At 45.3% G+C, this 26,938-nt stretch overlaps 1 protein-coding gene across 2 annotated transcripts; it reads left to right on the forward strand.

The window, feature by feature from the left end:
- The first annotated feature begins 9 nt into the window (after nucleotides 1–9).
- Nucleotides 10–26,938, forward strand: ACY1 (aminoacylase 1). 2 transcript variants are annotated; one of them, XM_083726628.1, is made up of 15 exons: nucleotides 10–337; nucleotides 2,966–3,116; nucleotides 9,303–9,367; nucleotides 12,230–12,334; nucleotides 15,277–15,371; nucleotides 17,091–17,167; nucleotides 18,668–18,757; nucleotides 19,135–19,191; nucleotides 20,453–20,526; nucleotides 20,789–20,838; nucleotides 21,577–21,721; nucleotides 22,753–22,821; nucleotides 23,140–23,219; nucleotides 23,616–23,676; nucleotides 23,790–26,938. In XM_083726628.1, the coding sequence occupies exons 2-15, from the start codon at nucleotides 2,999–3,001 to the stop codon at nucleotides 23,952–23,954; spliced, it is 1,251 nt and encodes a 416-aa protein (XP_083582754.1). In that variant the 5' UTR covers nucleotides 10–337; nucleotides 2,966–2,998; the 3' UTR covers nucleotides 23,955–26,938. The 2 variants fall into 2 exon arrangements, with proteins under 2 accessions (XP_083582754.1, XP_083582753.1); XM_083726627.1 differs by lacking the exon at nucleotides 10–337 and adding an exon at nucleotides 393–703.

Consider the following 26,938-nt stretch of genomic DNA (forward strand, 5'->3'; position numbering starts at 1 on the left):
AAAAAGGGGCTGAGGCGACTTAAGAGTTGGAGTTTCTTAGCTGGGCTGCGAGTTTCCGCAGGCGGCTCGTGCTGCCAGCCTATAGCCAGCCTGCTCAAGAGAAGAGCCGGCGCTGGGGAGCAGGAAGTGCTCCCTGTGGAAGGGCCCTGGACGTGCCCAAGCCTGCCGTTTAAAACCTGGCCTTTGCGCGCTCTCTCTCTCTCTCTCTTCTCTCTCTGGTTGGCAACCAGGATTTATTCACTCGGGCCTGGGCGACGGGAAAGGGGTGTTAAACCCCGGAACTTGGCGCCAAGGCCAGCCCTGAAGGCGAGAGGACAGGCGGGACCCCGCTGCAAAGGTGCATTGGCGCGCTCGGCTCTCCCCTCCCTCCCTCCCTCCCTCCGCAGTAACCCTAACCAGCTCCCTCCCTCCCAGGAAGTCCTGAACCAGAGGCGTCTTCTGCCTCTTTCCGAAAGCTCCCCCCGCCCCGCTCGGCCACGTGCGCCAGAGCCCCCTCCTCCCACTCGCCCGGCTTGGGACGGAGGCAAGGCGGCCCGGCTGCCCCCCGTGGGATTGGCCCCGCCTGAGGCCGGCGGGCGGGCTGGAGGCAGGACTGTCCCCGCGCCCAGCCTTCCTCCGCCGCCGCTGCTGCCGCGAGTGCAGCAGAGCCCGGCAGCAGGAGGAGGGCTGGAGGCAGGCAGTGGCTTCTGCGGCGACCGGAGAGGTGGGTGAGCGGGGCAGGGCGGGACCCGGGGAGGCTGCCCGAGAAGGTCCCCTTCGGGCGGCCCGGGCACGGCAGCGGCAGCGCCTGGCACCGCCGGCCCTCGCGCCTGCAGGGAGGAGGGAGAGAGGTTCCTGCGGAACTACTTGTTTACTTAGCAGCCGGGGCTGGAAGGCGCGTCCTGAGGGGGCTGGGGAGGGGCGAGCTGGCTCGGCGCCCCTCGGGCGCCCCCCGCTCCTAACCGCTATCCCCATAAACGCGCCTTGCTCTTCTCCACGTTCAGCTCCGCTATCGGGCGACCCCCCTCTTCGGAATCGACTGCGGCTTCCCAGTCCCGCTGCCTGCGTTATCTGGCCGGCCTTTCCCCCTGTCAAGTGCAGCCTTGCTTCCACAAACGCATTCTCTTCCCTCCTGCCCTCAAATGCTTCATTTTAAAAAGAAACGAGAAACGAAAGCCGCAGCATTTTCCAGCACTCATCGTATGCTGCCATGCCCCAAACTTCCCTTGGCCAAATCTGCCTCTGCTCGTTTTCTAAAAGTTTCCCTCTCGATGCCCGCTGCCTTAATAACTTGCTGCCCCCCGACGCCCTGTGCCTGTTTAACACGAATCTAGCTTTGCAAAGCAAGTCCACCGAAGTTACAACCTCTCGCGAACTTTTTTGCTCGCCTACTGTACCTGCCTATGCCTGCCCATTTGAAGCGCCTGGTTGCACTGACTGTGGTAAAGAAGCGACTCTACAAGCCTTGCTTCTTGCCACACAGGTATTGCCACACAGCCGTGAATTGTGGACTCAGTGCTGCTCATACATTCAGGTTTTTTTGGTGTTTTTTAAAGAAAATGGAAAGCATCAATGCTGTCCACATGAAACTGCCATCCCATGTTATTTTCCTGACTAATCAACTATGATGTGTGGATGTTATGAAATATTTCCATGCTTGAGCAGCACCTTCTTCACAATAAATTGCTGGGCAGAAGTGTCTGCAGTCTTTCTTCCCATACCTTTTCTTTCAAAACAAAACAAAACAAACCCCCCCAAAAACCCTACTTCCCATACTTGCTCTTGCCCACTTAATGCTCCCTCTCCCTATTCTATTATCACCAGTTTCCTTAACACCTAACCACAAGAAATTTCTCCTGTGCAATTAATTTTACCTCCCTCCCTTCTATTCTAGTCACTACCATGATGTCTAAAAAACCCCAATATCGAGTCTTCAATATCCTACAGAATTATTGTCTTATTAAAAGGAGAGCACAAACTCTGGACCTTTATATCACACAGTTCCCTCAATACGGGTCTTGAACCCAGTGCTTTTTTTTTTCCTTAAAAAAAAAGTTTAGTGGTACTCTCATTTTCCTATTGAAATACTACCCCTCAATGAGGCCAAACTTCGATTCACAATATGTTTCAGGGTATGCATACTCCTGCGTCGCTCCAGAAAAAAGCACTCTGTTGAACTCATCTGTTAGGAGCAGCTACATATTGATAATGCAAGTTGTACCTATTTACAGCTGTCTGACTGGCAGTAATTCAATGGATGCAGCTTTCTTCACACCTGTAGGGCATGGCTACTTATACCTGTGGAGTTTTTGAGCAGGGTGTGTGTGGAGGTGGCAACGCTACTCCAAACTTGTAGGTCAGTTTCGCAGCCTTCTGTGTTTCCAGCACCTTTTGCTAAGCTGCCTGTTTGAATGCTTCCATGTAGGTGTTAAGAGAACACATCACCTGTTACTCTTGCCATTACTGTACAGTCATTTCTCGTTTCCAGCAAAAGTTGCCTTGTGCTCTAGCCCAAGAGCTCTATACTAGACACAATACCCAGAAGAAGCTATTGTAGAAAGTGCACATGGCCATCCTCATTTTCAGATTAAACCTTGTGACCTTCATAGTAGTAGGTGTAATTGAGTTGAAAGAAAGCCTTGATTGGGATTTTTTTCCCCGACTTGGGTGCAATGATGATTTCCCTCAAGTGCTGAGCTCAGCTTTCATAGCTTTGGATGTGTCTTTTTTGAACCATTACAATTTTGGGAGCGAATCCATTTTGGGGAAGTTTTTAAATTACCAGTCAATTATTGGTGCCATCTGGCAATTTCCTCCTGTTGCTGCAGCCTCAGGAAAGCGAGAGAAGGCACAGCAGGAATTAAATGTGGTTATACAAGTTAGTACCTGTAGCAGCGCAATTCCACTCTGAACAATAAATAAGGGAGAATGATATTCTTGCTCTTGCTCTCTGCATTTCCTATGTATTCACTTCTTAATTTCACAGAGGACTCTAATATCCTGTGTCCAGAAGGCTAACATGCTGCCAGAGAAAGACCCTAAAAGGCAAGGGGAGAAGGACCCCCAAGAAGATCCATCAGTCACCCTCTTCCGGGAATATCTGAGAATCAAGACTGTCCAGCCAGACCCTGATTATGGTATGGAGGGTGTTTTCTTTTTCCTCCTTCATGTTAAAAAGGCGAAGTTCTGCTGCTGTCTACTTGATTGGTGTCACTGCTGGAGCTTTGCAGAAACATTACATAATCAGCAACCAATGGGAGTCCATTCGGAGGCTGGTTACTTTAGCAGCTGGAGGTAATGTTCCTGCATCATTTGCCAGAGTGAACAAAACAAATTGATTTCTAGAGTTCATTTGAAATGGTTTTATCTCACCTGTTCTGGCCAAGATGCACTGAATGCATTTGCAACATACAGCATAATTTAAACAGGAAAAACCATCTAGTTCAAATTATGCATCCCTGGATATATTTACATAGACCTATGATTATCTGTGCTGTGATCATTCGGTCCATATGAATTATTCTGAGTACAGCTTGTAAGTATCTATCTAGCACCACCACCCCATGTTTTATATGTATTATTTTCATTATTTAGCCTTTATAATCACATGGATAAGCCTGACTTCCATTTCCCCTCAGCACTTAAACTGTGTTATAAAGAGTGAGGGGAAATATCTTTCCTCTCACTTTATAACATGCATTTCATTGCTTTCTTTTTAAAAACAACATCCCATCAGAGTTTGCCAGGACCTGATTGGTCTGCTTCTATGCCACTGTTTCTCTGGGAAGCTCAGAACAACATTTTAGCCTTATTAAACACACACACACAAACACACCTGTGACCAGGGATATTTTTGGGATAATTTTTATTAAATTTTTAATTAAAATATCCAGATAAGATATGTAAAATTGACAACAAAATTAACCGTTATAATACAATCCAGAACATTTGCCATCTTTTCAATGCATCATTGCATGTTCTACTTCAGAGTCAGAACATTTCTCTAGCCTCCTTTTCTAACTCAATCAAATCATAACATAAAAATACTTTCAGACAGGGTATCTTGCAAAAATGGTAACATGTCCCATGACATTTTCCCGTGGTTTGGTTTGCTGCCCATAGAAGACTAGAATGTAAAGAACTACAACCCTTTCCGCTGACAAAAAGTTTCATATGTGCAAGCAACATTTTTATATGCTGTAATGTTCAGCCATGTTAGCCTGCCACCATCTTCAGTCTGAGTGATTCAGACCAGACACAAACTTACTATTTCTGAACTAGGTCAGTAAAATTTCCTGAGGATTAGATGCACAAAATTCCTTACTATGCTGAAGAACCAGCATAACTTGGTTGGAGACATTCTCAACATTGGGAAAATAGGGAAGCCACAGCTGATATGGAGTAGGCCGATGAAAACACAATTCAACACAGTTAAATAAGGTGACAGACAGCCCTGTACTCACTTCTGTGAGAGTAAGTCCCACTGAGCCCAATGGGGCCTGTTTCAGAGTGGAAGGATACACATAGGATTGAACTATTAACCGCTTAACAGGTTTATGCATGAGTCTCTCTTTGTTGGATTATAGCCTTCTGCCAAAATCCAGAGAACAATTTTAGGAGAACACAAGGTCTTGAATGCACCCAGTCGGACTTGTGCCCTTTCCCCCTTTGAACAGCAAATCACCATACTGTAGCACAAACAACTTTTGACACTTTCTTGAGTTTCGGAAATACTTGGCTGGAACTTTTGAAAGCTACTACTGGAGAAATCCACATCAAAACCCCCAGTGGTCCTCAATAGGCAGAGGAGCAGAAGAAACTTGCTAGACCAGAATGGAATGTTTCATAAAATGCAAGTCACATGGAAGCTCCAGTTTCAGGATGTGTGTGTATGTGTGTTTGTTTAAAATTTCTGTTCCTTGCATGATTCAGTCTATTCCTCAAAAGATTCAAGTCACATTTCCAACCCATGTACGTTGTTTCAGCAGACTTAATCTTCCTACCTTCAGCTTCCTAACCATGATTCCTTCCCAGTGCAGATGAGCACAGTATAGGCCAGAGATGAGGAACCTGTGACCCTCCCAGAGATTTTTTTGACTCCAGCTCACATCAGCCCCAGCCAGCAAGGGATTGTGGGAGTTGTAATATCTGGATAACCCTAGTTTCCCCACTACTGATATAGAGTGCAGGTTGTGCCTCAGAGGACATCAGATAGGGATGTGATATCCCTTTCTCTTCCTCCACCCCCACTCATGCCTGGTGGACAAATCCCTACATACGGCTTTTTGAGTTGCCATTTGAAAGAAATAATGTGTTCCATGGGCTGTCAGATCAGAAAGTAATTTGGAAGGGTTTAATGGTGATACTTTGCACCCAAAGCTACTCAGAAGTGTGAAACAGCAGATGTTAATAGCTTATCTAAGAAACACTTTGCTGCTTTTCGAACTTTGGTGCTGAGTGAAGTCCACATTCCAGAGCTTACTTCAGACAAGTATTGCCCCTCTGTTATCCTGAAGTACAGTATTAATGAGTCACAAAGTGAGGGGATTTAAGCCTTGTTTTCATGGCAACAGGAGTAAATCTGTATGCACTGAGCAAGCTGGAAGAGAATTTTTTGTCTGTCGTATACATTGGCTCTCATCCACTTCGTTCAGGCAGACATTGAGTTGCAGTCATGTGAACCCTTGTCCTCAGTGTACTCAGCCTAAAGTTGGCAAAGTTAGCCTTTCTAAGTCACCTTGTAACTTAGGCTCCTGTTCCCATATCACATAGTTTGAAGTAAGGCCACTGAAGCCAGCAGGACTACAGTGGTACCTCTGGTTACAAACTTAATTCGTTCCGGAGATCCGTTCTTAACCTGAAACCGTTCTTAACCTGAGGTACCACTTTAGCTAATGGGGCCTGCCGTGCCACCACTGAATGATTTCTGTTCTCATCCTGAGGTAAAATTCTTAACCTGAAGTACTACTTCCGGGTTAGCGGAGTCTGTAACCCAAGGTGTTTGTAACCTGAGGTACCACTGTACTCTGGAATGAGTGGCTTAAAGGCTGCAGTCCTGGCCAGCCTGGTGCATCTGAATTGCATTACATTGGCCTTTTTGAGCTAGGGTCAAAATTCATATGAGAAGTGAGATTGTGTATTTTAATTGAAAATACTTTGTATTTCCACCCATTGCATGTCCACCTACTGCATGGTGGCCATTGGAAAGTTGTTGAAAAGAAAGCCTCTGTGGGGTAGCCCCCTTATCTACCCCCTGGCCTTATGTACCTGCCACATGCTTGCAGCATGTGCGGGATATACCAGAGGGAGAAATGGCTCTTGTGTAATGCACACTGAAAATCAAATCCCAGGCATGGCAGAGGGTACACATGACAGGATTGCTATGGGCAACCTCATTCAGTCTTTTGTTCACACTGTCACCAACTGTGTTTCTGGCTGGTTCTGTGAATAGTCTAAAGAAAACTGGCCAAGTCATTTTGGGGAAAAAATAAAACAAAAAAAACCAATTTTATTATTACAAACCTGCACTGGATTACTATTTGCATTTTACTTATGTCAACTTGCTTCAGTTCAAGCAAAGCAATGGCTTACTGCTCCGCTGCTTTGCCAGAAAGAACACTTACAAGAACTTTTGTAACTAAGAATTATTGCCTTAGCATGCAATCCCCCCTCCCATCTTCTGCATGCGGTGATGGCTGGGGCGGAGGGGATTTTATAGATCATTTTTCAAAACAGCTATGGCCTTTAGCCTGGCCTGGGATCCACTTGATCAGGCATAGGCAAACTCCGGCCCTCCAGATGTTTGGGACTACAATTCCCATCATCCCTGACCACTGGTCCTGTTACCTAGGGATGATGGGAATTGTAGTCCCAAACATCTGGAGGGCCGGAGTTTGCCTATGCCTGCACTAGATCCTGAGCTACCCACCCACCCACTGCCATCACTTGGTGGCATTAGACTTCAGCTGCTGTCTGGCTGGGGTTAGGATTGCTCTCGCAGGTTTGCCTTTTTCCTCCTCCTTAGCAATTCGTTTTCCTTCCGTTTTGTGTATTTTAAATTAAAAACCTGAGGGTAGGGTCCATCTTATTACAGGCTGTTGTAAGCTGGTCTAGGAGCCTTTTTCAGCCGAAGAATATACTGAAAAATACTGTAGGTAAAATGTCACAATCCTATTTAGCTGTATAGGATATGCAGCCTGGGATGCATCCCACTTTGTGAATGTTAGTGGGAGAAAGAAAAGTGCAAGAGAGCCATAATTAGCTGTTGTGCGTTTTTCACTGACAGAAGCAGGAGAAGCCCATTTAAGTGTTGCTTGTGAAAAAGTCTCAGTGGAGAAAGTCTTGGCTTGGGTCCATGAAGAGGGCATCACCCGATGAAACCATTAGGTTCTTACTGGACTATCATTGTTGCACACTTTTGAGCTAGGCAGAATGAAACTGTATGAATTGTTTCCTGTGTCCAAGGAGAGAAGGGCAATAGGAGGACTGCGCCAGAAAACTCCAGCACAAAGCGTTTGCAGGGAGAAAAGATTTGTTGTTGAAATCCCCCCACCCTCCCCTGTTTTGCTGGAGGGGCCCTGCAGGGAGAAGAATCCATCAAAGGGGACTTAATAAGGTCTGTTTCCTGTTTGCTTGGCCAAGTAAACTCCTGAGAGGAACCACAGAATGAAAGCAATTTTTTTTTACCCCCCTCCGTTTGTTTTGCCCTACTGGGTCAAGGAGGCCCACATAGAAGGTTCTGAAATAGAGAGGGGCTGCCAGAAGGAGAGGGCTAGCTTTGCAAAAAAAAAACAAAAAAACAAAAAAACAAAAACTTAACGCTCTCTGGACACAGTCAGTACAGTAGTATGCAGTGGACCCTGTAGTCCTTGCAGAAGTTGTACTTTTAATCTACAAGGAAAATAAGGCAACGCTGCTCCATGCAGGCCTACCATCTTTAGAAAGCTTTAACTTCTCATCATGCCTTGGCTGGTCCCTGTCAAACTGGCTAGTCAACTGGGTGGGGGGCAGGGAGAATGGATGGATATAAAGTGTGCAATGGGAAGCATTGGAAATTAGTAGCACAGACAAGTCTTGAGAACCTTTCCAGATTAAATGACAAAATATGTCAAAATAATCCTCAGAGCAATATTCAGGCAGAAGAATAGCGGAAGGGGAGGACAAGACAGGCCTTTTCTTTACTTGACACACTGGGCTTCAGAGAAAAAAAAATGAAAAGGTGCAAGTTGCTCTTGTTGTTTCCCCCTTGCCCAACTGTGTCTATCTGCAAAAACCTGTGTGGAGTGAGAGATCAGCCTCTCTCCTGAAGCCTCATCTTTGTACATAGAAATATTAGAGTGATGGGAGAGCATTCCAGCGTGTTATCAGAAGGCAAAACGGGTTCACAATTTTGGACAAGAAAAAGGAGAATAACTATGATCCAACTGGCAGAGTGTTGGATGGACTTCGGAGAACCAGTGTGGCGCCATATTTACCAGATGATTTTATGTTTTTGGCTATGTGTCTTTCCGAATACGTCTTTATACATCTCTTTACCCTACCTTTTGACATGAGGTGTATGTTGTAACCCACCTTGGGGAGAAGAGCAAGTAATAAATAAGAATATAACACAGTAATGCTTTACTATAATTTGAAACGTTTAATGGAAAATACTTAAGACAAAGAACTGCTTTAGCTAATATGAAACAGAGGGCTCAAACAAGAGGCCTTTGCGACATTTTGCAAAGAAACATGTAAAAGCCAGGGTATGCAAACAAGATGTGTTCCCAAAAATATTTTAAAACCTTGTCCGATGCTTCAACACCATTTGCTGTCCACCTCTGGGGAAAAGTTCTACTGCTCATACAGCATTGGGAACTATGGATGTGCAGCTTTTTGTAGAGGCTACACTGATGATTTGAGTAAGTTTTATTGAATTGCTTCATGTTGTATGCTGCCTTGGTAATTTATTGTTTTATGTATTTATTATTGCATTTCTATGTTGCCTCTCCTCCAAGGAGCTTGAGGTGGTGTGCATGCTTCTTCTTCCTCCCCATTTTATCCTTACAGCAACCCTGTGAGGTAGACTAGGCTGAGAGTGAGTGATTGGCGCAAGGTCACCCAGTGAGCTTCATAGCTAAGTGAGGATTTGAACCCTGGTCTCCCAATCTCAGTCCAACACTCTAACCACTATACCTCACTGGCTGTCTCTTAAGGCCATTTCATAAATGCTTTTAGTAAATGCATACGTAAAATAAATGTCATTGACCGAAAGGTGGTTAAAGCGATGTATTTCATTGATATGTGGTTTTTACAGCTGCTTCTCCTCTCCTCTCTCCTTCCAGACACAGCAGTGAAATTCTTGGAGAGAATAGGCTCTGAACTTGGCCTACAGTGTCAGAAAGTGGAGGTAATTAATGAGAAAGCCATTGCCCCGTCTCAGTTCTGTCAGGATGTCTGATCACCCATCTCCAATTTACTGTTACGTAGTCTCTCAAAGCTTATGACTTGGTAAAGGAGGTGCCATTAATCTCCTGGCGTACAGGAAGCTTTGGGCTAAAGTAAATGGTTCCTGGCTCTCAAGAACATTGTCTGTTTGTTCATTTAAAGTACTTCTAGGCCTCCCTTGACCAAGACACATTCCAGAGCTGGGTACAATGAGCATGAATAAAACTATTCATACCAGATGCAAAAACAACAAAACATCAGTATTAATAACGAGCTAGCAAAATGAGAGGCGTAAATAAAACTGTAAAACTATACTGCCTAAAGAATTATAATGCAGAGCTCTAGTTACACCACCACAGACTCAAATTTGATATCACAACGGTACATGTCTTTTAAATTCTGTCTCATCTGCTTATTCTCTTAACCTCTGCAAGAGGGATATTTCTTAACATTCTTGGATTGTTGTCAGTGTCAAACTGCCATCTGTTTTAAGTACCAGGAATAAGAAGATGGCGTTGGATTCACATGAGCAAAGTGTCCACAAAGCTCCTGTTAGTCATGGGTGAAATGTAGACCACAATTTTAGATTCCGTAGTTGGAATCACTGCATTAAGTTTACAACCCCTTATTATTTCCTTGTGGCCACAGAAATGTGCTCTTTAACGCTTCTCCAGAGAAGACTTATTATTGACGGTTTGGGCCTAAGATACAGATAATCAGTCAATCCTAGTAGTGAAAGAATGTTGGCATTCCTTATTTGTTAATCGTGTAAATCCTCTCTGCTGCTGGTGATAATGTTTTACACAAATGATCACCGGTTCTATTACAATACTGGTGTCCAATACCAGCACCTAGTACGGAGGCTGGAGTCAGAGCCGCTAATTAATGACCTCAAAATAGTGCCTAGCAGAGGTTCCAAAGAGCCTAGGGCCATATTCGCCTAATGAGTCCTGCCAATGCAAGGATTTCCACTTGCACAATGGGACTCCCCCCTTTCCTCCCTGGGTGTGCCCTGAGTCCCCCAAGGGTTGGGGGAACCCCTAGAACAGATTTAGGGGGTGTGCAGGGGAAAAAACATTCTGTTGTACAAAGAGAAATCCAGAGTCTCCCCTCCTATCCAGAGTCAGAGGCACTAATGCTTCTGAATATCAGTTGCTGGAAACCACAGGAAGCTCTTGTGCTTGGGTCCTGCTTGCAGGTTTCTCACAGGCATCTGGTTGGCCACTGTGAGAGCAGGATGCTAGACTAGATGCTAGACAATGGAGGCCATGGGGAAGAAGAACTGAAGATCAAGGGAGGACTTGGGATGGAGCAAAATGGTTTTTTTGGTGGGGAAGAGGGAGGAATTCAGGCTCTTCAGGACCACATGTGTTGGCCTGACTTGAAGGGTGGAATAGAAGCAGAATAAATAAATGGTTTCATAGGCAGTCTTGAACAAGTTTTGATCAATTATGCCCCCTTGATTTGTGTGGTTCAAGGTAGTGTTGGTGAGGAATGTCTTCAGATTTATTCTCAGGCAACCTTCTGATGAAGCCACGCTGCGGGAAGCATTCTGATAATGCTGGTGCTCATATTGGCTGTTTTATAATTTGTTGCAGCCCTCGTGCAGCCTATAATCTCTTCATGAGCTGGCTATCCCATTAATCTCTTATTACCATGTTCTCAGGCTATTCTTGAACAGATCCAGCATGACCTTCCCTGCATTAGGGCCTGTATTTAGACTGATTATTGTTACAAATTAATGCCATGCAAAAACGAAAACTTTTATTTTTAAAGGAGTGATTTGTGTTCTTTTCTCTATTCCTATGTATAGTTAAAGGCTAATTCCCCCCCAAAATGTTAAAATTTAAATGGGTCAGTTTCAAATATTTGAGTTTGCCTCTACCTCAGTCTTTATCATAATAGTCAAGGGTACTTTAAAAGGACTAGCAACCATAAGCCTATATGAATTTCCCAGAGTCGTGTATCTCTTCCAGACTCCGTCCAGTGATCTCTGGAACTTCTCTGTGTTGGAAAGTACTGTATTTTATTATGCCATTGGAAGACTGCAGGTATGGACCTGGATCCTCAGAAGCAGATTGGGGCTGCCTGATTTCGCCATAAGGAGACACTGTGTTTGCCTGAATTCCGAAGCTCATTTTGATTCAGCCTGTGGCACTGTATCTCACACCTGTTTCTTTAACTCACAATGAACAGGGTTCTATCCAATGCCGGTCCTACTTAGAGTAGATCCGTTGACATTAATGGACCTGAATGGCTCGGATTTATTAATTCCAGTAGGTCTACTCTGAGTAGAACTTGGTTGGAATACAACCCACACTATGCTCAGCCTTGCAAACAAGTCTACAGAAACTACTCACCTATAATGCTTCCCTCGCTACCCATTTGCCCCACAAGTGGCAGTTTTAAAAAGTTTTTACTGCCTCGTCACCTCACGGTGATGCTTATTTTCCCACAAGTGGCTACTGCAGAAACCTGAATTGAGACAAAGCCACCTTAAGGCTCCAGTGCGCTTGCTGTCCATCAGATTCTCGCTTAATTTAATGGAACAATTTGCAGAGAAGAAAATAAGACCCTATGGAAACTAAAAAATGACTATAAAGTCCAAACCACAATAAGGTAGAAGAGTGTGAGCCAGAACAGGGTGCTTCTCTCTCATCATCATCATCATCATCATCATCATCCATCAGCCCCTCTTGCTGCCTCTTTGGATTGCACAGAAAAACCATTTCCAAGTACTTGGGAACCATCTGTGGAGCTTTTTGTCCATACTGATCTAGTGGCAGGACGAGCAACCCACAACTGACTTGGTGTTCTGTTGCAGGTCTGCCCTGGCCGTGTGATCACCATCCTGACCTGGAAAGGCACAAACCCTCATCTCCGCTCCATACTGCTGAATTCCCATACAGACGTCGTGCCAGTGTTTGAGGTTAGAAGGGGATTCAGGTCTCTGCATCTTGCATGTGATGTTGCTGTTCAGAAAGGGCGTTGGTGGTACAAATGTGCCCCCTCCTTCAGAATGCTTTGAAAGACCCAGGGAAGTGTGATAATCCTTGCTTGCTTCTTGTTTTGAATATATAGAGGACACAGGTTATGGTGCTCATATTGGTACGATGCGTTTTCATTCACATCAACACCTGTGTCATCCTGGGGGATTAGTAATACATACCGTAGAGTTAGCACTTCCTAGGATTACAACAGTTGAGGGATGAGATGCAAGATACCTTTGAGTAAACTCAAGGAAACTCTGCCCTCTTCGTTATTCTAGTCCCCAGCTTTATACCAGCAGAGTGCCACCTACAGGGAGAAATAAAGAGCTGTAGGCATTTAGATGGTTTCTTTAATAGAGTGGTACCATGGTTCTCAAACTTAATCTGTTCCAGAAGTTTGTTCCAAAACCAAAGCGTTCCAAAACCAAGGCATGCATTCCCATAGAAAGTAATGCAAAACAGATTAATCCGTACCAGACTTTTAAAAACAACCCCTAAAACAGAAATTTAACATGAATTTTACTATCTTACAAGACCATTGATCCATAAAATGAAGGCAATAAACTATGTACTGTACTATAAAATACAGTGGTACCTCAAGTTACAAACACTTCGGCTTACAAACTCTGCTAAACCAGAAGTAGTACCTTGGGTTGCAAACTTTGCCCCAGAATGAGAACAGAAATTGTGCATCTGTGGCACGTCAGTAGCAGGAGGCCCCATTGGTGAAAGCATGCCTCAAGTTAAGAACGGACCTCCGGAATGAATTAAGTTCATAACCCGGGGTACCACTATAAATAAAACAGTAGTGTAGATGATAAAAATTAAAAGTATTTTTTTCCCTTACCTGCTTTTATCCATCTCCGCAGTCACACAATCAATTAATCGATCAATCAATCAATCAATCAATCAGTAGCTGAACTAGGATCCACACAGTCTCAAAAACAAATTAACTGAAAAAGCCTCAAAAGAAAAACGCAAAATAAATAGCAGAAACAAAAGCACCAAATATAAGCTCCAAATATCACCTCAGAACACAGCAATCTGAAACGGAAGGCTTGAATTACAATGGGAGGGGGGCGCAAATTAGCAGTGCAACAGGAAACACAGGGGGATGCAAAACAGAGCACCTACTTCCGGTTCTGCAGCGTTCAGGTTCCAAGTTGTTCGTGAACTAAGAGGTTCGAAAACTGAGGTACCACTGTAGTTAGTCTCCCACAGTGTTGTTTTTCTAATTGCACTTGTAGTCAGAGTGTTTAAAGCAGGCACACATGCCAAATCGCATAGGGTGACAAAGAAGATATGGATGGATGCCACCTTCAAAAAGGTCACATATCATTGCACAGCATGGGCTAGACTACTTTTCGTGAAACTCTTTGTAGTTATGAAAAATGGACTGATTTGGACATACTATACACAAAAATGAAGGTAAGAAGCCTGCTACCAGATATATAATAATCAGGGAAATCTTTCTGAAGTTTGAAGTGCTATAACACTTTGAGTGCCTAAAACCCTGGAAATTATGGCCAAAACATAGATTCATAATGCCATACTGTTTTACCTATCCCACAAAGCTATTTCAAGTGTATTACATATTTGGTAGTCAAATCATTTCGTATAACTTGATACATAGAATGTCCAGATTGGGTTAATATTTACTAAGTTACGTCTGAGTCAGGGGAGATAGCCATATTCCTTAAAGCAGTTAAATGCAATAAAAAGGGATTCCTAGTTTCAAAACCAAATCATATAACAGGTTGTTTCCTAAGAACTCCTTGCCTGCAAATGAAATATAAAAATTGCTTTCCTTGTTTTCAACCACTTGGATACCTCTGGATGGAAAGCAATGGGTGTTTCCTCATTTGTTTCCTTAGCTGACACATTGTGTTAGGATCACTTTCTTGGAAATGCTTGCTTGTTCTACGCTTGGGTGGGAAGATTGAGGCAGGGCCTTAATTTGGTGGTGGAGCACATGCTTTGCATGCAAAACATTCAAGCCTCGATCTGTGGCATCTCCAGATGTGACTAGAAATGACCCCTTCTGAAACCCTGGAGAGCTACTGCCAGCCTAAAATACCAAACTAGATGGCCTGACTTAGCATAAGGTACAGTAGTTCCTAAAACCTGCTTCACTCTGCATTCAGCACTGAATTGGTGCCCCTGCAACATTCAGTGGTGGAGCATATGTCCGCGCTGCCCAGGCATGGCGCGCTCCCAAGGGGGGTGGGGCATGGAGGGAGCCCCTCCCATCCACCAATCCCGCTTCCTTCCTCTTTGAGCATCCTGGGAGGCTTGCCACCGGCAGCGCACCACCAGGACGCTCGCAGGCAGGCAGGGGAGAGGACACAAAGGAGGCAGGCAAGTAAATCATGGAGGAGGGAAGGGAGAGGAAGGAAGTGGGATCGGTGGGTGCATGTAATGCCCGCCAGGGGTGCCAGCGCCGCCTGCCAGGGTGCACGAGACATCTGGCGTGGGAGGAGCGCCACTGCGAAGATCTGCACAGGGGAATTTTGTCACCCCCCCTAGAGATGGCACCTGAGGCGGACCGCTCCCCCCGCCCTCACCTTCATCCACCAGTGGCAACATTACAGGTGTCAGTTTGCTATCACAACTCAAGCTATCACAGTGGGGAAATATTCCTGTTTGCCTTTGTTATGTGGAAGCGATTTGGCCCAAAGTTAGTACTTGAGTGTCTGACATAATATTTGCGAGTCTTTCCAGACAGGAGTTGAGGAATCAAAGAGCTCATATATTTGCTCCTAATATTCCAAATACATAGGATTTCCCCTGTGCTGTAATAGGATGTCACATTTTCAGTGCCTCATGTCCTCCCATCACTCCCATCTTCCTGAGGTGTTCTGTGCTGTTTTCCTTCCCACAGGAATATTGGCGCTATGATCCGTTTTCAGCCTTCAAGGATTCTGAGGGAAACATCTATGCACGTGGAGCCCAAGATATGAAATGTGTTTCTATCCAGTAAGTCCATCCATGGTGGGGGAGAGGACACATGACTGAGATGATCTCATCCTATCGTAGTTCACATAGAGTGATCATTTCAAGTTCACTTTAGTGGGTACAGAAGTCAGTGGAAAACTTAATGCTGATTGGCCAGTGTGCCTTGGGTTAAATGGTAATGGGTTCAGTGCCCCAAAGGTAAACAGGAATAGATAGACTGCTAATACACACAAATGCTGCCCGAATAGTATGTGGGTGGTTAAATCCTGCAAGTAGCAAAGTTTTGTATAACTTTTGTAGCCATTTTGTTTTTATTTTATTACATTATGTGCTGCTTAATTACATCGTAAGCAGTATACAAGTAACTCAACACAATAAAAATAAAAATCATCTAAAACCATAAAATCAGAATTCAGTTAAAATACCTGCTTGAATAAAAAAAGTCTTCAGTAGTCATCGGAAGTCCAACAGGGAGGGGAACCCGTCTGATCTCAACTGGAAGGAAGTTCCATAAAATTAAGCTCACAGTACTGACGCATGGGCATAGCCAGGATATTTGCTGCGGGCGGAGGGGGGCAGGACTGACGTGATTGGTCAGTTAGTTAAGTATTTCTATTGTTTTACTTGATGGGGGGGGGAAAGCTGCCCCCCTGCCCCCTCCTTGGCTACACCCATGTACTGAATGCACAGCTTCTGGTAGATACAAACTGTGCATGCGAGCCATGGGGGATCCCTGATGGTGACTCCCTCAAAGACATCAGTGGTCGGACACGAATCTATGGAACCAGGCAGCCCTTGAGGTATCCTGGATCCAAGTTGTAAAGGCCTCGTAAATTAATATAAGAACCTTGAACCTCTCCCAGTAGCATATAGCCAGTCGGTGCAAGCTTTTGAGCATTGGAGTTGTATGTTGGGTGATAGTCCGTCTGCATCAACACTCTAGCTGCAGCATTTTGCAGTAGCTGGAACTTCCAGAAAAGGCTCAAGAGTAACCCCACATAGAGCAAATTACCAATGCATGAATTATCGTGGCCAAACTATGAGAATGGCCATAGCTGGCAGACTAGCTGTAGCTGGTAAAAGGCATTCATAGCCACCAAGGCTATCTGAGCCTCCAGCAATAAAGGCAGAACCAGGAGCACCCCCATATTCTTATTAATGTGTGGCGCTGTGGGTTAAAGCCTCAGCACCTAGGACTTGCCGATCGAAAGGTCGGCGGTTCGAATCCCTGCGGCGGGGTGCGCTCCTGTTGCTCGGTCCCAGCGCCTGCCAACCTAGCAGTTCGAAAGCACCTCCAGGTGCAAGTAGATAAATAGGGACCGCTTACCAGCGGGAAGGTAAACGGCGTTTCCGTGTGCGGCTCTGGCTCGCCAGAGCAGCGATGTCACGCTGGCCACGTGACCCGGAAGTGTCTTCGGACAGCGCTGGCCCCTGGCCTCTTAAGTGAGATGGGCGCACAACCCCAGAGTCTGTCAAGACTGGCCCGTACGGGCAGGGGTACCTTTACCTTTAATACGAATTACTTGTCTTGCTCTGCCCTGTATGGTATATCTTAGAAGTCAATGGACTCTGATCCAGGCTTCAGCTAGCTTCCAGTTGCCACCCCCCAAAAACCCACCCTCCCTTTCCCTCCTTTATCATTCCTGCACCTGTGCATGATCCTGACTGGGTGTAGACCAAGCATCTCTGGGTTGTCCCATGGGTATCATCAGCCACTAAATAAGGCTCCTTTCCTTCCAGGTACATAGAGGCCATCCGGAAACTGAAAGCCGAAGGGAGACAGTTCCCACGTACTGTTCATATGAGTTTTGTTCCAGGTGAGTTAACCAAGGGCTTATTCTTTCCCATTTACTTGTATTTCTTGCCCCTAATAGTTTCTCCTCCTTCCATATTTCTCTCAACCCTTTTGAATGAACTTTAAAAGGCCCAGCCCTCCTCTTTCCTTAGATCTCCCTCCCAAAAGACAGTTGAAGTAGTGGTAGTAGTAGTAGTAATAATAATAATAAAATTTTATTTATACCCCGCCCTCCCCAGCCAATACTGGGCTCGGGGCGGCTAGTAGAAGTTCATGTCCCTCCCCTCCCCTCTCAGCTTGTAAATTACACCAGGCAAGTCAACCCAACTTTTTAATCCCTGCCATACAAACCTTCACTGAATTGACTGTCCTAATCCCCTCTCAATAACCAGACTCACCCAAAACAAAAGAAAATAAGTCACTCCCATCTCCTTTGGTGGTTGTCTGTTTAAGAGATGCTATAGGAGGTGGCTGAGGGGAACCAGAATTTAATATCTGGTAGTGGCGGTGGCTGTTCCTCCTCCACTGCGGGAGGCTGTATGCCTCTGAATACCAGTTGCTGGGGATCACAAGTGGGGAGAGCGCTGTTGCACTCAAGTCTTGCTTGCAAACTTCCCATCTGTTTGGCCATTGTGAGAATAATGTAAGTGGGCCTGTAGCCTGATCCAGCTGGGCTTTTCTTTATGTGGTCTTTGTAGCTGCCCCAAACAAGGTTTTTGCTTGTAGATCCTTTAATAGACAGCCATTCTTGTTCCATCCTTGGAACACTAGAGGGCACCTGCAGAGGATGCATGTACAAGGATTACATGTACATGTACAGAGGATGCATGTACCAAGGATTTTGGGCCTGACTGGATGTAAATGGAAAGTCTGTGTTCTCTCCTTATGCCCTTTTTGTGGTTAAAAGCAATCATGATGCCTCCCAATTTGGGTTGAGACCATGCCACTGGAGGGGTGGGTGTTTAACCCTTTCCCTTCACACTACTTCCATGACTTAATCACTCCCCACATCCCCACAAACTGCTGCTATAAACTGCAATATAGGTTCATGCCCCCCTACCTCCTCTGCAACATATAACCACATAGGTTTAATTCAATAAAAATACATCCGAGGGGATCCAAGCACCGTTCTCCCATGGCATGTTTCTTCTGGCCCTCTGTTGCAGCCCAGGTAACCAGATACTGATACCTGCTATTTCTGCAGCCTTTTCAGTATTAGTACAGTCTGCAGTTTCCTGGCTCTCCTGAGCAGACTGACTGGCTCCTGCTACACAGCAGGAAACAATTTGAACATCACAAATCTCTGTGTCATTGGTAAGGTGGATCATCACTGTGAGTTGAATCGCCACAAGTGAAATCCCTCCAGGTTCCCATAGGGAACTGTGAGTTGCCATAAGCTCTTGGGCCCGTTTTGATTCTCAAGTGCAGAGAGAGATGTGGTTGGTCTCCGGAGAATGAAAACAAAGGGGTTTATATGGTGATTGGTGATTCACTTACCTGGTCTCTTTTCCCTCCCCTGCAGATGAAGAGATCGGGGGCCACAAGGGGATGGAAATGTTTGTGAAACGTCCTGAGTTTGCAACGCTTAATGTTGGCTTTGCCTTGGATGAAGGTGAGGCTCCCATCAGGGAAGCTATTTTGGACTTGAGGGTATGAGGGAACCAGCCCATACATTTTGCTTTACCCTTGCTTCAGTTTATCCTTGATGATTACCTGGGCACACTTCCTCTCTCATTGCCAGAAAGAGAGAGGGAGAGAGAGAGAATGAGATTCTGTTTGGTCACAGGCTTACTGTCAAAAATGGGCATACAGTGGTGAAGATTCTTTGTTTTACTGGTGCAAGGCAAATGATGAACTCACTTGCATGAGATTAATGAATTCTCAGCCACTTTGACGGTCTGTTTCCTGGTCAAAAGGCGCTTCAGAAAGCCTACTGTGTCTTCTAGCTAAATGTGTTGTTTGCTAATTCCATTCTCTCTCTTCCCGCAGGCCTGGCAAACCCAACAGACACTTTCACTGTATTCTATGGCGAAAAATGTCCGTGGTGTGAGTACAATCCGGGATTCCTTCTATGTTTGTGTGTTTGGATTTTTGTCTCTGTTTGTGGTTTCCTCATGGCTACTTCTGGTCTTACATGATGTTTGCTTGCATTTTCAATACAGATCTTGGGAGAGATAATATCTTTTGAAAGAAAGAATTGCTGAGCGTCTTTCACAGGGAAATCACGAATTCTTCTGAGTAGTTTCTGGAGTTCTGCCATACCCATGTCTTCACTGTAAAATAGTCACACATGTAAAACCTTCCTAGAGCTTTTGGGGCTTTATGAAGGAGCCAGAGCAGATAATGAGACCAGCATCCTGTTGAAATTGGTTTGGGACTTCATAATTCTTAGCCACAGCTGTTTTTCACTTTCACGGTAGATTCGAATCTGTGGATTTTTAGTCACAGTTAACATCACTGGAATCAACTTGGAATTTTAAGCCTCCTTCCTTGAGTGGTTTTTTAAACCTTGGGATTTTCAGTCAGGGCTTGTAACTTGTGAATTCGGATAATTTTGCAGTGAATGTCTGAAAGTCGGCATTCACATGTGAGTGTTAACCGATCGTATAAGTGTGATTGCCAGCATTCCCTGCCTTATATCTGTAAAAGGGAGTGGGGATTCATATCAAGGTAACAGGATATCCACCATTTGTTGGATATACAAATGGTAACATTGCCATAAAGCTGATTTACTATAGTTTGCTGCTTTTATTCCCCTTCCTAGATGGCTTTGCCTCACATTTTCTCCCCTTCACCCATGCTTGCTTTCTGGCTCCCTCTCTTTGGGATACTGCCACAGTCCAATGTCTCATCTGCTGCCTTACTGCCATCTCCCTTGCTCTTCCTCAATATATTCCTATGGTGCTCTAGCCCATCTCTGTTGCCCTCTTAGTACGATGCCCACAAATGGGGCTCTTAAAGTATAGACTATGCCATTTCCCCATATAAGTTGAAAAACAGTGTATGCAATATGGATGCAAATTGGCTAGGTTGCAGGGGCTTTTGCAGCAACAGTTTCTGTTGCTGAAGAAACAAGCCTACTATTTAACTGCAGAAGCCGTTTGACTCGTCAGCCGTGGGGGTCTGTACAACACTCCAATACTATTCTCTCTTCTTTGTGCATGTTGATCCTTTGGATCATGGCACGCTTCCTCTAAAAGATGTGTTGAATGTGGTTCTCACTTACTGTAGGAGCTGGGCATCAAGGTGTTGCTTTGACTACCTTGCTTACCATTCATGTTTTGTGTCTCCTCTGAATACTTTGCAGGGATTAAAGTGAAGGTAGAAGGGAACCCAGGACATGGATCCAGATTCATTGAGAACACAGCTGCTGAAAAGATGGTAAGAGATTAGGAATAGGGGCGAAGTGGTGTGGGAGGCGAGGCTGCTTTTGTTTGGCAGGGGACAGAATTGTTTGCTTAGATCTAAAAGCAATGCCTTCAGCCATCCGAGCTGAGCTCTGTTTTCATAGACCTTTCTTTACACAAGCCTTTGAGCCTGGTGCCATCCAGCTGCTGGGCCACCTTGAAAAACATTTGTTCATAAGAATATGCATCTATGTTTCCATATTGTTGCATTGACTTTTCTGCTTTCTTGCCCATAGCACAGAGTGATTACTTCCTTCCTGGAGTTTAGAGAGCGTGAGAAACAAAGGTGAGGAGGGAAAAGGAGCCCCTATGGGAAGCCTGACTGCGTTGGGAAGGGGTGTATCTCCTGACCTTCTCTATGGCTCACTTTTGTTTGCTATTTATTTGGCGACCATTTCTAATGTGCAAAGGCCTTTCAGTCCTTAAGTTTGTCCTCGTAACTGAGATAGAGCCCTCCCTTAGGACTGATGCTAGCATTATTCATTGGGCCACACTGATGTGTGACTCGTTGCCATCTGCGTGGGTTGAGCAGCACATTCAGGTTGTCATAGAGCCCATGAGCAGCAGCCCTGCTGGGCAAAGGTAGAGAAGCTTTATAGCAGGGAGGGGACTGATCCATGGCCCTCCAGATGTTGTTGGACTACAACTTCCACCAGCTCCAACCAGCATAGCCAGTGGTGAGGGATGATGGGAGCTGTAGGCCAACAACATCTGGAAGAATTCTGGTCCCCTATCCCAGCATTAGTGGCACTCATTGTTTCCTGAGACAAGAGGCTTGCAGTGGAACGTGTCTATGTTTCCAAGACCACTTGTAAGCTGCTGTATGAGTCACCTGTCATTTGGACTCCGCTTCTTATGGGTGGGAATATTAGCTGCTCTGATGATTGAAAATACCCACTGTTCCTGCCAATACTTGGAACAGTGATTTTAGCCTCCTGTTTCTTCACCCTTGGTACTTAGGGAGCAATTAAGTGCAGAGTTTCAAAGATGTGGGGTGAAAGTCTTTCTCCCTTGTTTCTTGCAGGTTGAAATCAGAGAAGCACCTTACCTTGGGTGACGTCACTTCCCTCAACCTGACCATGCTCAATGGGGGCATCTCCTTCAATGTGGTCCCTTCTGAGATGTCTGCTGCCTTTGACATCCGCATCCCTCCCACAGTAGATTTAAAGGTACAGTATCTGGCTACTGACAGAAAGGAAGGAGGTAGGGGAATGGCGACTAATTTTCAGGCTGTGGGGTATTGCCTGGAATATGCTTACTGGGAAATGGCTGGGGAGTGTATGCTTATCCTTCCTGCATTGGACTGTGTCACCTTGAGCTCTCATTCCTAGGCTTCTTACGTTAAAATTGTTTGAGACATCCTATAAAATATTACGAAATGTTACTTTTTTTTTTTGTCTTGCATTGGTTATCATTGATCACATGAAAGCACCTTGCAACCCTTCCTGGTTATGATTAGGAGAATTGAAGGGGCTGATTTCTTTGTCTGTAAGGTACATCCAAGAGCCCTGCTGACTCTCCCATTCCACTTTCCCTCCTTGCCCTGAAGGATCGTCTCCAGTTGCAGGACCTGCCTTCAGAGGCTGCAAGAGAGGAAGGAGCTGGTTGGGGAAGCAGTTGAGGGAAGCCTCTGAGGTTTGGCATGGTTCTAAGCCAGCATGGATCCTTGGATCAGTGGTTAAGCTTAAGGAGCATTTGATTTTTTATATATATTTGTGGGGGTAAGAATGGCAGGAAGGAGTGCAGAGGATTCTGGGATGAGTTAGAAGGACTGTGGGATAAATTGAAATCAGAATCATTCTGACATCAACTAACCCCTTTTACACCCAGCTGAGAACTCCGCATGAGAGAACCCTCTCCAGATACCGTTTCATCAGGAGGTCCTTTCTGTACAATGTACATTGCCTTTAGTGTGGCAGTACTTACCCTTTGGACCTCCTTCCTGCTACGTACAGATCAGAGAGATTCTATTTTTCCAGCACCTATTGAAGACTGTGCTTTCTTAAACAAGCCTTATAAGTTGGTTTTTTTTTTAAAAAAAAAACCAACCCGGTCTGTTATCTGTTATTATATCTGAAATGACTTTTATATGTTTTTACTGATGATGTTTTTATTGTTAAACAGATTCAAGATGTTTCACAGGAAGCAATTCCTGGATGAAATAAATAACACTCCATCTTGCTTTGTTTCTGCTCTGCAGGCATTTGAGGAGCAGCTCACAGCCTGGTGCCGGGCGGCTGGAGAAGGTGTTAGCTATGAGTTCCACCAGGTAACTGTGGAGACGAGGGAATATTCCAGCAGCCTGTTGCCACCCCCTTAGATCTAGGCACCTAGCTCTGTTCCTGGCTTATGGCTACATGGCCGCCTGTGCTGCTGAAGCTGCTGCTGCCACCTCTCTCTCTCCCTCTCTCCTCCATCTCCCTCTTTGGCCTCTCCTCTCTCAATATGGCTGCCCTTCTGCCTTGTCTCCCTCAACCTCTCGCACTCCTGCTGCTGCTTCTGCCGAGCCCTTGCCACAAGTCTCCTGCACTGTAGGTGCCCTGTTGCCTCCTCCAAGCTTCACCCTCTACCCTTTTCTTTGGGCTAGAAATACACGGATCAGTCGGTGACCTCCACAGAGGAATCTGACCCCTGGTGGAAGGCGTTCAGTGGCACCTGCAGGGACATGTGAGTAAGATGCCTCATTCCCCCCATTCTCACACTCACTCTTATGAAGACTCCTGTGGAGGCTGGTGGCTGTTTTCACCTGCCGGATGCAGAAGGAACTGTAAACACAACATCATTTTGGAGGGAGGGATGTGTGAGGGGGGGAACCTAACATTCAAGGCATTCAGAAAAAGACTCCCCTAAGGATCAGTATGGAGAACAGGAGAGTGGCCCAGTTATCCTCACCCTTCCCAACGTCTCCCATTCTGTTCATCTGAGGTCCCCTGTGCTCCATTTTTAAAAATTCTCACCATCTGAATCCCACCTTCAGACAGCTCGGAGCCTCCATGACAGGAGAAAGAAAAGCCTAGCTTAGCAACGGGAGCTCCCCTGTCATAGTATCTCTGTCTTTGTCAGGAACATGAAGCTGCAATGCGAGATCTTCCCTGCTGCCACAGACAGCCGCTATATCAGAGCGGTGAGTGCAAGTGCATTTCCTGTGTGCATTTATCTTGTCAGTTGATTTCTTCCAGTACTTTGGTTGAGCTTCTCCTGTCTCCTCTTCCCCCTCCTCCTCCCACTGTGTTGCAGGCGGGACACCCGGCTATCGGCTTCTCCCCAATGAACCGCACCCCTGTGCTGTTGCATGACCACAACGAGTTCCTGAATGAGCAGGTCTTCCTTCACGGGATTGAGATCTACGCCCATCTCATCTCTGCACTGGCCAGTGTCCTTCCCCTGCAAGCAGAGGCCTGAATAGGGGCAGGCAGAGCAGAAGGCAGCAGTCCGAGGGAGAGAGAAACCAAAGAACGAGAGAGAGAGAAGCTGAAAACCTGCATTGCTTCCTATTTTGAGACGGGACCCTGCTAGAGGGGACGTAGGCCTTAGATGTTTTGATTGAGGGCTAGGGCTTGCTGAGATCACACCCAAAGCAGACTGTTGCATTCCAGCATCCCTGAGTGGTACACAAGGGGGGGGGGGCAAAGCATGTTGGAAGCAGAAATGTACACTTACACCAGTACATATAAAGTGGGGCTCTGTAGGCGTCGGCAACTGTTTCTCTGCTCCTTACCAAAGCACTTACAGTCAAGACCCTTGTTTGCACAGTTCCTGCATCAGGTCCCAGAGCTCCAGCTCTTTATCATCACCAGCTACCCATGTTGCGTTTTAAAGGATAATCCTCACGCACCAGGTTTGTAGGACTGAGGTTCTCACCACTGAGGTTTCTTGGGTTTTGTGGCAGAACGTTATTGCCTTGTCACTGGCTCCTTTCACCGCCTTCTCCCCTTAACACCAATGCTGCACCCTTCTGCCATGTGATTCCCTTCTCCACATACCAAACCCAAGGCCAAAGCAACTGGAAAAGCAGGGTAAGTCCTAAGCTGCAGGATTAATCGAGCTCCCCCCGGTTCCTTCTTTCCTTTTGCGGGTTGATGCTCTTGACACCTAGTTGGTTTTCTCTGCTACAAGGCATGCCTAGTTCTCAAAGATCCAGCAATCTCAAATTTTCAGTGGGAGTCCAGGCACCGTGGAAAAGCCTCTGTTTTACCTCCATTATATCCTGTATGGTGTTGGGCAAATCTACACACTCTGTGCCCCTCACTCGTAGCGGGGCATGAAATGTTGCCATGGGCACTTTGCCACATGAGATCTTCCTACAGAACTTGGTGAAGATGAAGGAAAAGGCAGGTTTGCTGAGGGAGATAGTAATTAATATTGCCTTACTTGGAACCTGCCTTCCCCACACACCAAAGTAGGATTGACGTGGGGATGGGTGTCTCTCTGGATATTCACTCTTTGGGACTTAACAGCAGAGGAGCTGGCTGCAGCATGGTGCCTTAATTTTCTGTTGAACTGTAACGAGTTACTGCTAACACTTGCCATTCCCATGCAGGTAAGAGTTGGGTGAACAAGATTCAGCCATAAAGGACAGCCATCTCCTCCCCGCCCCATAACGCTCCAAGGGAACAACACTACTTTATGATGCTTTTAGCAAAACTTGCCCTTGCTTGGAAAGATCGTTTTTCACATTATGCTACAATATAATTCCTCATCCTCAGGTTTACATGATATTTGATAACATCATCTGGAATTGCCAGCAAATTCCCTAGAAACTATACTCACAGTTGCTGACATTGTAGATCAACATGTACTTAAGTAATGAGGAATACCTGCCCCTTCATCTCACTGTTATCCGCATGCGGCTTGAGCAATAGATTGGATAATGGCATGATGCTTTAATTTGACATATGTCCTTGCTAGTATCAGTATAATATCATCCACTGAAGTATAATGAGGAAGAAAATGGGGTTCACTTTGTTTCGTATCCCAAAATGCCCTGATGCCAGAGTAGGCCTATAAATCAGCATACTTTTTAAAAACCTAAAGCAAAAAACCCCCCACAAGATGCTTGTTTTACAACTCAACCCTAAGCATGTTTGGCAATGACTCCCACTGTTTTCAGTGAGGCTTACTCTTTGGTAAGTGTTCACAAGACTGCTGCCATGGGCAAAGAGTTGAATGGCTACCTTTATGAATGGCAATATGAGAAGTTAATGAATAACTACAAGGGAGAGGGATACATAATGTAAATATTGTGATACAATCCTCCTCTTGGCAAGTGTACCTTTGCATCAGTAAACCTATGTTTATAGAGCTGCCTTGATATTCATCCCCATAACATCACCTCTTTATGGAGGTATATTGCCCCTCCTCTCAAATAAGTTTAGTGAAGAAGAAGAAAAAAACAGCAAGTGGTTGTTTGAATCCCAAAGGGGTGTTGCCTCTGGGATCCAAGGTGCCACACCCCATCCCAAGTAAATGTATTTGACAATTTTAAGCACTGCTTCTTTGTGGAGCAAAAAGCCTTAATAGTGGCACAGGCTGCATAGTCAGCAATGCCTGCATTGCACAAGAGGAGGAGCCTTCCACACCTGCAATGTTGTTTTTCCTCTCATTTGAGAAAGAGGTACAGCCCCCCCCCCCCCCCCTCAGTCATCCTGGGAAAAGTGCAGGGAGCGTGTAGCTCCCTGCATTGCACAAGCTGCTTCCTCTGGTGGGGAAAGGGAGGTGCTGCTTGCAAGATGGACCATCCCTGCACTCCTCCCTCTCTTAGGTTAGCAAGTAAGGTATATGGAACCTGGCAGTACAGCATATATAGTATGTCACATTGAATAATGCTTGACTTGAAAGTGCGCAATCAACCAGTAAGTTCTCCTCTGCAAGTGCCATTAAACTTCCTGGTGGTTTGTGCTGATTGTGTCTACATCTCCCTATCGCCTCGTAAGCACACCTTTTCACAGGTAGAAACCCTAAATGTGCATAGCTTCCACCAAAAGATGCATATCTCAGCATACATATATTTTTATTCACATTGAGAAGATTTAAGTACTGCAGGCCAACAAAAAATTGTAAAGGTGCGTAAGGCATGAATATGGAGATAATGAACATGATCATTGAATGCTGACAGTTGTTCTGCATTCCCCTGCGAATTATGTCTAAGGGCTTATTTGTCTGAGGTTTTGAGGATTTGACACCTGGCCCTCTGTAGTCTTAAATTATCTAATCTGCTTGCTGGCTAAACGAAAATAATAACAAGCTTGTTCCGATTTAGAAACATTAGAAAACTTCAAATTTGCTTACAATGTTCCATGTCAAAAGGCCAGAAATATACAAACATGATTTTAAAACAAAAATAGGATGAAGGTATTAAAATATATTCAGATTTCAAAAACTCAAAA

Source organism: Podarcis gaigeae (genome assembly GCF_964106915.1).
Source record: "Podarcis gaigeae genome assembly, chromosome: 2".
NCBI classification, from domain to species: Eukaryota; Metazoa; Chordata; class Lepidosauria; order Squamata; family Lacertidae; genus Podarcis; species Podarcis gaigeae.

Coding starts and splice junctions, on each gene's coding strand:
- ACY1 (XM_083726628.1), top strand. CDS start 2,999: ATGCTGCCAGAGAAAGACCCTAAAAGGCAAGGGGAGAAGGACCCCCAA. Junction 3,117..9,302: donor CCAGCCAGACCCTGATTATG/GTATGGAGGGTG, acceptor CTCTCCTTCCAG/ACACAGCAGTGAAATTCTTG. Junction 21,722..22,752: donor CTCCCACAGTAGATTTAAAG/GTACAGTATCTG, acceptor TCTGCTCTGCAG/GCATTTGAGGAGCAGCTCAC.